This window comes from Danio rerio, chromosome 1 (assembly GCF_052040795.2).
Source record: "Danio rerio strain M-AB ecotype USA chromosome 1, GRCz13ab, whole genome shotgun sequence".
NCBI lineage: Eukaryota > Metazoa > Chordata > Actinopteri > Cypriniformes > Danionidae > Danio > Danio rerio.
In genome coordinates this window covers 42503698-42516838 of record NC_141021.1, presented here as the reverse complement: position 1 = coordinate 42516838, position 13141 = coordinate 42503698, and the positions used below count along the sequence as shown (strand labels likewise).

General features: G+C 38.3%; 1 protein-coding gene across 1 annotated transcript in view; it reads right to left on the bottom strand.

Annotated features, from left to right (window-relative positions):
* Positions 1-1264: 1264 nt before the first annotated feature.
* The window catches only part of si:ch211-113e8.9, a 28947-nt gene continuing 17070 nt past the window's right edge, over positions 1265-13141 (bottom strand). Inside the window, exon 4 of the mRNA XM_087237400.1 lies at positions 1265-5374. Coding sequence (XP_087093526.1) covers positions 5247-5374 — 128 coding nt within the window. The 3' untranslated portion in view covers positions 1265-5246. The remainder of the gene's footprint in view (positions 5375-13141) is intronic.

Genomic DNA, 13141 nt, shown 5'->3' with positions numbered 1-13141 from the left:
CCACTACAAAATATCTTTGTTTGTGTTCAACAGAAAAAAGGAAACTCATAAATGTGTGTTACCATTTGAGGGTGAGTAAATTGTGAGTAAATTTTTATTTTGGGTTAAGAACATGTTAGAAATGGCTGTGTCAGAGCTCTCACATTAAAAGCAGACAATCTTTTTTAATTATAATAAAATCTACAGATAAGTAATTATTAAAATATTGAAGATATTCTATTTAATAAACATTTTCTGGAGCAATAAAGCCCATTGGCAATATAATACAATCATATCGCCTGAAAATAACATTGAAATAATAATAATAGATATTGTTATAATTAATATTAATAATTCTGATTATTTATTATTATTATTATTATTATTAATTTTTATTAGTTTAACACCATCTCTGATTGCTATTGATTTCAGCATTTTACGATACTGTCTATGTTAGGAAACTCTTCATTTGATAATAGGTAAACTGGATTTCCCTTTTTTGTTTGGCTTTCCTTGACTTGCTTTCATTACCTGGTATAGGCTAATCATAAGATAAAGCATCATTGAATAGTAATAGTTTCTTCATATTAGATTACTTTTGTTTAATATGTATTCTGCATCCCCGACAACAAGTTACTTTTTGAAGAATATTAATGAGTGTGTTCATAGTTTTAAAGAGACCTTTAACTGTTTGCTATAACCATTTAAAATGAGCAATGAGTGAGCTCATATCTCATTTGAATGAATATTTTAGAATTAAGTAGACTGTTATTATAATTTAGATTCATTCGGCATTTTCTTTGCTTCCTGTCTAATGTTTTTTGTTTGCAGAACAGACAGATTCTTATTAAGACTTTTTGAGCATTTAGCCTGTTTCTACAGTTTTAGTTATGAAGAAAATGTTTTTCAGCACAAAACACAAATATAGTAAAATTATTATTATTTTGCCTCGTGAATAAACTGATTTATTATTAACTGGCAGTGGTGTTTTTTTTATTCATTCAAGAATTCATGATATAATCGTAACTAAAATTACAGTCTTCAGGTATACCTTTTAAAAAAGAGTGTGCAAAAAATCCCCGGTCCTCAAACCACTCCAGTGTGAAGGAATATTTTCCTACAAGTCTCATCAAAAGCCTTTTGTTTGTATTGATTTTATTTTTGGCCTACGAAGTCTTACAGTTAACAAATGAACGCTGATTTGGTCAGCCACATTCACAGAAAAGCCATGCTGGAACACGAGCTGCTCTGTGTGGTAGTGCAAGATGACAGTAAAGACTGGAGGTAGGTTTAAATAAGAGATGTTTATTTGTACAGAATACAGAATAAATGAAACAATAAAGGAGAATGGCACTACATTAGAACAGCTTAAAAACAAATGACATGAGTATTCACTCCTTTAAAATTATACCACAACCTCATGTTTTCGGTTCATTTAGATGACTTTGGTCCATGTTTTATTCATATTTCAGTCAAGCATCACCCCAAGGTGTTTGGAAGGAGACTAAGAATCATCTTTCACTAACACTAACACATACTCACTGGCCACTTTATTAGGTACACCAGTCCAACTGCTCATTAAAGCAAATTTCAAATCAGCCAATCACATGGCAGCAACTTATTGCATTTAGGCATATAGACATGGTCAAGATGATCTGCTGCAGTTCAAACTGAGCATCAGAAGAAAGGTGATTTAAGTGACTTTTAAAGTGGCATGGTTGTTGGTGCCAGATAAGTATTTCAGAAACTGCTGATCAACTGGCATTTTCACGCAAAATTATGCTTAAGGTTTACAGAGAATGATCCAAAAAAGAGAAAATATCCAGTGAGCAGCAGTTCTGTGGATGCAAATGTCATGTTGATGCCAGAGGTCAGAGTAGAATAGCCAGACTGGTTTGAGCTGATAGAAAGACAACAGTAACTCCAATAACCACTCATTCAAGAGTTCACACTTAGCTGATAATCAATAAAGCGTATTTGGCATGCTGTCCCGGGAGAGAACCCTGAGCTTGTAATATCCTCAAGCCCAGGGCTCCCTCCCGTTAGAAGGGCGAGAGGGGAGTTCGAGGTCAGGTAGGTCTCGAAAACTCCCCTGCTTGTCACCGTGAGAAGTGTGAACTAAGGTTGTATTGGGTGATAATTTGTTTTAGTCAACTGGCTATGGTTTATGTTTTGGACGTTGGGAGGAAACCGGGGAACCCGGGGGAAACCCACGCGAACACGGGGAGAACATGCAAACTCCGCACAGAAACACCGACCGGCCCGAAAGGTTGGACCGGCGGTGTTCTTGCTGTGAGGCAACAGTGCTAGCCACTGGGCCACCGTGTCGCCCAATCAGAAAAAGGAGGAGGATGAAGGGGTGGAAAGGGGGGGGGCTTCAAGACGAAGATAACTGGAGTGACAAACTCAGGTTATTTATAATACTTCCCTAATCATCTAATAGGGCTGATTACGGAGCTAATAAGGAGCCAGCCGTGTTGATTATAAGCACGTGATCCTCTCGAAATTAGTTTATGAATAAACCACACTTACAACCAATGTATGCAGAAGAGCATCTCTGAACACACAACATGTCCAACCTTGAGGGGGATGGGCAACAGTAGCAGAAGACCACACTGGATACGACTCTTTTCAGCTAAAACAGGAAACTGAGGCTACAATTAGCACAGGCTCACCAAAATTGGACAATTTAGATGGTAAGATCAGAATATGGAGTCAACAACATGAAAGCATAGATCCATCCTGCCTTGTATCAACGGTTTAGGTTGGTGGTGGTGGTGTAATGGTGTGTGGGATATTTTCTTAGCACACTTTGGGCCTATAAGTACCAATTAAGCATTGTGTCAACCTGAGTATTGTTGCTGACCATGTTCATCCCTGTACAACCACAGTGTACCCATCTTCTGATGGCTACTTCCCAGCAGGATAATGCGCCATGTCATAGAGCGTGAATCATCTCAGTCTGGTTTATTGAACGTGACAATGAGTTCACTGTACTTAAAAGGCCTCCACAGTCACTAGATCTCAATCCAATAGATCACCTTTGGGATTTGGTGGAATGGGAGATTGGCATCATGGATGTGCAGCTGACAAATCTGCAGCAACTGCGTGATGCTGTCATGTCAATATGGACCAAAATCTCTGAGGAATATTTCCAGCACCTTGTTGAATCTATGCCATGAACGATTAAGGCAAAATGGGGTCCAACCCGGTATTAGTAAGGTGTACCTAATAAAGTGGCTGGTGAGTATACTAATGAACCGTGCTTACAGAGCAAAGGCACCAGATGCTGTACGAAATATACAACATTTGTGACCTTGAACCTCAAAACCAGTCATGAGTGTCAATAAATTGAGATTTATTATATAAAGCTGCAGGAAGAAGCTAGGATTTGATGTATGGTTTGTTCTTTTATGACAAAATTTGATTAAGATACAGTACAACTATTGGACATTATGTAATCTGAAGATAAAAGAAATTTAAATAGAGAAAAAAATCACCAAAGTTGTCCAAATTAAGTTGTCCAGATCTTAAAAATGCATATTACTAATCAAAAATTTTGTTTTGATATTTTTACAGTAGAAAAATTTTATATTATCATAGAATATCATAGACCATGATCTTTAATTAAAAACCTGATCAATAATTTTGACCCATAAAATGTAAAACATACGCCCATACAACAAAAGACTGGTTTTGTGATCCAGGGTCACATTTGTTTCTACATTATATGGGGAAATGTATCTATAATAATAATAGAAAAAAAAATAAGCCGACATTAAAGGACTGATCACCCAAAAATAAACATTTCCTCATCATTTAATAAGACTCAGTAAAAACAAAATAATACTATGAAAGTTAATGGCTGCTGCTTTCCTACATTATTCAGTACATCTTGTTTTAGTAAATGATGCCTGAATTTTCATTTTTGGGTGAACTCTTCCTTTAACTTAAGCTTAACACTCAGTATGTGTTAAAAACTTAGATGTTTTTACATGCAATACTCTGATAGCAAACAATTAAGAAACCACACTTAAACCAGCTAACCAGGGTCTTCAGTCTGACCTTCTATGCCAGTGTGTTGGAGTAGGTTGGAACTAAACTCTGCAGGACTTTGGCCTTCCTGGAGAACAATTACTAGGTGCTGAGCTTTATCTTCAGCCGACTGCCGAAATATATCCTGTAATTCCACATAATGATTTAAAGTCTTGCGGTTTTGTTTGCAAATTTTAGGATTTTCCTCTGGTAAATAATTCATAGTGTTTGCACCAGAACGTATAAAAAGGCATTTTGATTTCCTTTTCTTCTTGTCTAGTGTTGTGTAAAAAAGTTTCCTCTTAGTCAGTTTGTACATTGGGACAACGTCAATTTCAATAACCCACTTAACACTGCTGTCTGTACATTTTACTGGAACAAACACAGGGGGCCTAATACACGCCCTTGCAATGTTACTTTTACCTTTAAAGTGCTCCTTCAGACCCTTATCAAATTCATCAATATATTTATTCGGAGATGTCAACTCGAGCCCAATGATTTGTCCATGTTTGTACTGTGGTTCATCTCCAACACCAATGTGAATGGTTCCATTGGTTCGAACATTCATGCATGCTGCGGCAAACCAGAATGTTTCATTTGAAAACTTTTCTAGAACATCCTTTTCTGGCACATTACTTGTGTTTACCAGGAGTTTGTACTCATGCACGGGGTCAAGAAGATTGCTTGGACCAGTCTCAGGTGGAAGTATTTCCTTCTGCATGTATTGAAACGTTCCTGTGCGTGTATCAAACGGCCGGGGATTACAGAAACGAGTTATAATGCTTTTTGACTGCTCTATAAAGCCATCTGTGGTCTCACTTTCTACATTTTGTGTTTGTTGTGTTGTCAAAGATGAAGCCAGAGATTGTACACCACTTGTGCCATCTACTTCATCATGATTCTCTGATGTATCATTCAAGGACTTCCCTTTACCGTCTGTATGTTCATCTTCTGGGAGCCATGTCGTTGTTGATGTACCATTTTCTTCAATGCTCAGTTCAGCAGATCCAGTGGAGGGTCTCTCAGCTGCTGTGTTTTCTTGCTCAGAATGCTGCAATGCAGAATCTTCTACAGATGCAGTTGTGTCATTGGGGCCGTCCGAGGATGTTCTGAACAGGGCTACATTTTTAAGGATTTGAACAGCAGGTCCATGCTTTAAACCGGCATCCAGGAAGTCTTGTTTTTCAAACAGAACTAGAGAAGCTCCTTTAACATCCTCGTCGTACAGAATATCAGCATACTTCTGATCGACATTTGTATCTTTGAGCCACTGATGGACGTGATCTTTTGTCCAGTCTTCCATGTTTTTCAGCTCTTTCCATGTTTCTGGCATTTTTTCGTGTTCTCTGCTTTCGCCCTGCTGAAAATACAAAAGCCAAATGATTTTAAATGGATACTGAGTAAAAATGGCAAAAACATTTTTAAAATGTTAATTTGGACAGTGACCTTAGGCCTGAGCAATTAATTAAAAAGTAATCGAAATCGACATTCAGAACCTATAAACGATTAAATTTTTTGAGGTCGTTTTTTTCCTACTATTTTCCCTACCGCGTGTGGTCCCTCTCTGTTAAGGCTGATTTAATCTTCTGTATCGAGCGCACGAGTATAGTCCGGTGCAGCCTTTGCACGGTCGCATACCCAAGCACCTCTCAAAAAATTAAAGTACATATTGCGACAAAGTGCAGTGCAAGCTCTGTGATTGGTGGGTTTGTTGGCAGTGACAAGCGTGGGTAGGCAGAGAGCCGCGGGAGAGGAGCGAGCCTGTTGAGAAGAGCTACTTGGGTGGAGCTCACCTAAATGAGAGGGAGCTCCAGCTCCTCCTCCAATAAGCTATTTTTATGCGTACACTAGTGGTGTAGCGAATCACATCCCACAGTTCGGAACGCACGGGACCCGCAAATTAATAACCGTTTTTGAACTTGTAGGTTAATCCAACATTTATAACAATTGCAGAGAGATCGACTCCCCTGTCATTGAAATCACGTGTGGGAAAGCATTTTGGCTTTACTGTAAAATGTAATGATGACAGAAAGAGTTGTGGTGGGACCTAATTGCTTTCTTAGGTTATTAATTAAAGGTGTTTTCTGTCACTGATGTTTAACCTGCATTAATGCATTCAGTGTAAAGCTGCACAATTAAAGATTAAAAAATTGTAATGTCAATTTAAACCCGCGCAACATGAATGATAAATGACAATGAATTGCATATGTTTATTAATCCTTCGAAGCACTGCATTAAAGTTTGCGTTTGATCGAGATATTTAAATTTTACAGTTTTTTAGTTAGTTACAAAGAATGAAATATCACGGAAGTACTGGGAGCAGTCTATAGTTCAGATATAAACACGGATGTTTATGGTAAAGATTAAAATCACTGTTTAATGAAACCTGATGCTGGTGAATGTTGCAGCAATTACATTGCTTAGCCAATAGGTGGAGACAAACAACCCATCAAAATGATGCCACTGAATAGGTTTTCAAAAATGATCCATCTGTAATAAAACATGAAGTTTTATTTATGAATTGTTGAATCATTCATTGAATATGATCTGTTGTACAAGGTGTAGACTTCTATATTTAGCATTATCAGCAACAGTAGCAAAGATCATTTTTCATACTGAATTTTTTTGTTTAACTGGTTCTTTCTACATTTTTTTATTAACATAACATGTTCTAAGTTCTGTTTGTTAAAACCAATGGATTTTGCAGTAATATTTTCCTAGAAATGGGAAGCAAATTATATTTATTGAGTATATTTTGCTGATCCAAAAAATGGTCTAACCCGTTACTTAAAAACCATAGTGTGATCCGAACTGTGAGATTTGTGATACATTACATCTCTAGTGAACACCTACCCCACCCCTAACCCCAACCCCCAGTTACATCACTTGTAGAAGTGCAGCACACTTCTCAAGCTCAAGCTCCCCCTTGCTGGAGCTCAGCTCTGTCCATGTGGCTCTGCAGTGAGTACCACTTCAGCCTGTTGGAGCAAATGTTTACAAGTGTCGAGTACTGTGGAGTTGCTCCTTTTTTGTACACCTTATGATTATGAAGTTGTCGCCTATAGATGAGCTAGTGTTTGCTTCTTGAACATTAAAGCAGCATTCAGAAAAAACAAACCCCCCACAAAGAACCTCAATACAGGGTACATAAAAACCTGCAGCCAGCTAGCATTTTAGAAGTGTTATTGCAGAGCAACACAAACAGCTCACAGAAATATAATTCATTCATTCATTCATTTTCTTGTCGGCTTAGTCCCTTTATTAATCAGGGGTCGCCACAGCAAAATAAACCGAAAAACTTATCCAGCAAGTTTTAACGCAGCGGATGCCCTTCCAGCAACAACCCATTTCTGGGAAACATCAACACACACATTCACACACACACACTTATACACTACGGACAATTTAGCCTACCCAATTCACCTGTACCACATGTCTTTGGACTGTGGGGAAAACTGGAGCACCCAGAGGAAACCGACGCGAAGGTAGGGTGAACATGCAAACTCCACACAAAAACACCAACTGAGCTGAGGTTCGAACCAGCAACCTTCTTGCTGTGAGGCAACAGCACTACCCACTGCACCACTGCCTCGCAAGAAGTATAATAATATAATATAAATGTAATATAATAATAAATGCATGGCTAGGAAAAATAGGTCATAGAAATCACTTACACTATACAAAAATGAACGTAATTCAATAAATAACCACCGGGTGTCGCTATTTCATGCATTCAATTAAGCAGCAGTTCTTGTTATGATCTATCTATCTATCTATCTATCTATCTATCTATCTATCTATCTATCTATCTATCTATCTATCTATCTATCTATCTATCTATCTATCTGTCTGTCTGTCTGTCTGTCTGTCTGTCTGTCTGTCTGTCTGTCTGTCTGTCTGTCTGTCTGTCTGTCTGTCTGTCTGTCTGTCTGTCTGTCTGTCTGTCTGTCTGTTTGTCTGTCTATCTATCTACACACAGTTGAAATCTGAATTATTAGCCCCTCTTTGACTTATTTCTTCTTTTTTAAATATTTCCCAAATGATGTTTAACAGAGCAAGAACATTTTCACAGTATGTCTGATAGTATTTTTTCTTTTGGACAAAGACTTTTGTTTTATTTCGGCTAGAATAAAAAGCGGTTTAAATTTTTTTATGAACCATTTTAAGGTCAAAATTATTAGCCCCTTAAGTCTTCAGAACAAACCATTGTTATAAAATAACTTGCCTAATTACCTTAACTTGACTAGTTAACTTGATTAACCTAGTTAAGCCTTTAAATGTCACTTTAAGCTGTGTAGAAGTGTCTTAAAAATATCTAGTCAAATATTATTTACTGTCATTATGGCAAAGATAAAATAAATCAGTTATTAGAAATGAGTTACTAAAACTAATATGTTTAGAAATGTGTGGAAAAAAATCTTCTCTCCGTTAAACAGAAATTGGGGAAAAAATAAACAGGGGCTAATAATTTAGGGGGGGCTAACAATTCTGACTTCAACTGTATTTTATATATATATATATATATATATATATATATATATATATATATATATATATATATATATATATATATGCGTGTCTGTGTGATGTATGTAAAATTTGGCCCGCGACAACGTTTGTTTTTTTGCATCTGGCCCTCGGCCCAAAAAGTTTGGACACCCCTAACCTAGAGGAAACCCACGCCTAAACTTTTTACTGTGAGGCAAAAGTGTTAACCACTGAGCCATCGTGTCACCTAACACTAATATCCCTTTTAAACGTTTGTGTGAAAGGTTGTTTAGGTGGTTTCTATGTAAATGAAAAGTGACATCAGAGCACATGTTCAACATGGAGGGAGTATAAGTTTTCATCAACAACACATGAAGAAACATCAGGGTAAATATTGCTTGATAAAGTGATATATTTGTTCTACGTCATTTCAAACATGCACTACCTTCAAAAGTGTTTTTAAAAAGCAAACAAAATTAAGGTAAATAAGAGTATTTTGTATACATGACATTCTAGTATCAATTCAAAGCTAATCAGAGAAGCTTTCTTTATTTTTTCACAATAAACTGTAGAAATGTCATTTCCACCACACTGCCCCCTGTGGTGGAAAAGACAGCACGTGGTGAAAATGACATCTATGGTTATAAAACACAAATTATATTGGATTGTGAAAGTACAGGGGTTGGATATTGAAACTGAAACACTGGCCAATTTAGTGTTGGAGATTTTATAGCCATTTAATTTGACCACTGACACACTTTGTGTTTTTGTATCACCCAAAGAATGTAAAAGTAAAAACAGTATGAAGCAATTCATTGATGAGTGTAAATCATTACCTTTTTGAACAATAGTATTGACAAGATTAACGCACCAAAGTTTCTTTAAAAACCGCGAGCGTGCAGGGCAAACTTCATTACTCTACGCACGTCATTCAATTTGACCAGCCTGGTAACCCATCTTCATTGATTGCACATTACACCAGAGTGTGAAAGATTAATAAGCAGAGTAATTGCACAATTTTGCTTAAAATATTGCAATGAACACAACGTTATGTCATACGGTGACATATCAGAGTCCAAAAGAGGATATATTTTTGGTGTGCTTCTCGCTAACGCATTGTGTGACCAAGACAGCAAGTCTACTTAATGTATCAAAAGCCACGGTATCCAGAGTAATGTCAGCATACCACCAAGAAGAAGAGCCACATCCAACCGGAGTAACTGTGGACGCAAGAATAAGCTAACAGGTGCTAACACTTATTGTATGCAAAAAAACAAAAAATACATAAAACCACAGCTGCCCAACTCACTGCAGAATTAAATGTGCAGCTCAACTCTCCTGTTTCCACCAAATCTGTTGGTCGGGAGCTCCATGGGGTCAATAAACATGGCTGACTGCTATAGTCAAACTTTTGCTCATTGTGCCAATGCTAAACGCCTGTTTCAAAGGTGCAGCACCAAAATCTTGGGCTGTGGACAATGTGAGAAATGCATTGTTCTTCATTGAGTCTTGAATCTTCTCTGTCTTTTCCACATCTGAGAGAGTTACAGTGTGGAGAAGCCTAAAGTCCAGTATGTTGTGATCAGTGATGGTTTGGGTTGCAATATAATGCCATTCCCTAGACCCAATACTGGTACAGTATTAGATGAAGCATCACTGCCAAAGACTACCAAACCTTTCTGGAGAACCATGTGCACCCAGTGGTTTAAACAGGGTATCCTGGAAGTGTTGCCGTGTATAAGCATGATAATACACCAAGACACACAGCAAGACAGAGTGGTTTGATGAACATGACAGTGAAGTTAAGCAGGTCGCACACCAGAAGCGCCGCTCGGCGAATCAGGAAATGTTTTCCTCCACCAAAATCACATAGTGACCTAAACACTATTCTGCAAGAAGAACATCTCAAAATCCCTCTGGCCACTGTGCAGGACTTTTATCTGTCATTCCTGTGATGAACTGACGCTATATTGTTCACAAAATGAGGCCCGACACCATTTTAATAAATTATTGTGCTTTAAAACCAGGCATTTCAGTTTCATTGTCCAAGCCCTGTAGATGTGTAATCCTTTTATTTTAAAATAAATTTATATAATATATAAATTAATGTGCTTTTTTAGATCAATCTCAGCCTTACACATGCAAACAAATGTGTGGTTATGCTTAATAATTTTGGAAATTGAGTTTAATAAGTGTGAGTTTAAGAATTTATTAATTTTTCTAATAAATATCTAATGTTTCTCTACGTGTGGGTTTCCCCCTCAGTACAAATACATGTGCTATAGGTGAATTGAATAAACTAAATTGGCCGTAGTGTATGTGTGTGAATGAGTGTGTGTATATATTCATTCATTCATTTTCTTTTCGGCTTATAGTCTCTTTATTAATCTGGGGTCGCCACAGCGGAATGAACCACCAACTTATCCAGCATATGTTTCATGCAGAGGATGCCCTTCCAGCCACAACTCATCACTGGGAAACATCCATACACACCAATTCACACAGACACACACATACACACACACACGCACACACGCACACACACACACTATGGACAATTTATCTTATCCAATTCACCTATAGCGCATGTCTTTGGACTGTGGGGGAAACCGGAGCACCCGGAGGAAACCCACGCAAACACGGGGAGAACATGCAAACTCCACACAGAAACGCCAACTGACCCAGCCGAGGCTCAGACCAGCGACATTCTTGCTGTAAGGCGATTGTGCTACCCACTGCGCCACCGTGATGCCCCGCGTGTGTATATTTATATATATTATAGTATTTTACAACACTTGCTGATTAATGTAAAAGCAAAATGTAGTATTAATTAAAGGGAACTGATACATTTTAATAAATACTGTAGTGTACACTGTGGTGTATTAAAACCTAATATAGTTGTAATAAACTTAGTAGGCCAACATTATTGAGCAATTTGCTTATATTACTATAGGTTTGGCAACTAGAGATCAGATTAATCTAAGTACTTTATTATAGTATGTGCGGCATGGTGGCTCAGTGGTTAGCACTGTCACCTCACAGCAAAAAGGTTGTTGGTTCAAGTCGTCAGTTCTGTGTGGAGTTTGCATGTTCTCCCTGTGTTGGTTTGGGTTTTCTCCGGGTGCTCTGGTTTCCCCCCTTAGTCCAAAGACATGTGCTAGGTGAATTGAATAAACTAATTGGCCGTAGTGTTTGTGTGTAAATCATAGGATGTGAATGGGTGTGTATGGGTGTTTCCCAGTACTGGATTGGAGCTGGAAGGGCATCCGCTGTATAAAACATTTGCTGGAAAAGTTGGCGGTTCATTCTGCTTAGGCAATCCCTGATGAATAAAGGCACTAAGCTGAAAGAAAATTAAGAAACAAGTTCACTCAACTTCACAAGGCTAAAAGTTCTCGTAGTTGAAGAATTACGCATGAATTGCATCATCATCATATGGGCTTTATCAAGTTCAAGTTTTTGATAACATTCAGACTGTTTGAAAACTAAACTCGTTATATTTAACAAACAATTAACAAACGCGTATATTATTTTAGCCTATGTTGTCGCAGGTTACAGGTAAGCAGTAGCGGCGCAAGCTTAAATGGCGCTCTGGGCAAACGACGGTCGTGCCGCCCTCACGGTGTCTCCATGCCGCCCCTAGCAAGATGCAGATGCACATTACCCATGCCTTAATCCGCCACTGCATGCAAGTTATGCCTAGGCTACTGTAAGTAACAGAAGTCCACTAGAATGATAAGAGGACGATTATAGAACTCATACACCTAACTTAAACTTACTTTAATGCAGTTTGAAGTATTGTTGGGACTGGGAGTACGGGCAGCTTCTCCTCCACGGGGAAGCGCTCTCAGTTATCCGCACGTGCCCGGTTTCGACAGATGTTGTACGCGGTATTTCACCGAGCACGCAGTATATATGCCTAGTTATTAATATACGTTGGTGTATTAATGCTAGTCCTGTTATTTATTGTCACGTCAACGTCTCCTCTCTCGCCTTCTGTCTGGCAAGGGACGTTCGCGCATTCAAACCGCGCCCACGGTCATTGTACAGCCTATCTAGGAACGCAGATTACGCCATGACAATATCCCACATCTCTATTTATTTATACCATTAGTGAGTATCTTGAACAAACCTTATATTGCAAAATAATTGACCCTTTAGTCTTTAAAGTTTTTAAATTAATTTGATTTTATTGTTTGTCTCCTGCTACTTTTCCCCCAAGCATTTCTTTTATGGAAAACATGGCTGCATGGTGCATAAGTTTAGACAGATTCAGTATGATGAATATGGTGATCCAAAAACTTGCTGTGTTGTTGTACATGTAGTAGATGTATACCTGCAACATACAGTCACCGGCCACTTTATTAGGTATACCTGTGTAACTGCTCCTTAACTCAAATTTCTAATCAGCCAATCACATGGCAACAATTAAATGCATTTAGGCATGTAGACATGGTCCAGACAATCTGCTGCAGTTCAAACTGAGCATCAGAATGGGGAAGAAAGGTGATTTAAGGCCGTACTCACACTAGGTACAGTTGCCTCGAACCGGGCCAAAGCACGCTTGTCCCCCCTCCCGTCTCCCCTGACGGCCCGCGCTCACACCACAAATGGGCCTTGGCATGCTTACGTCATCGCT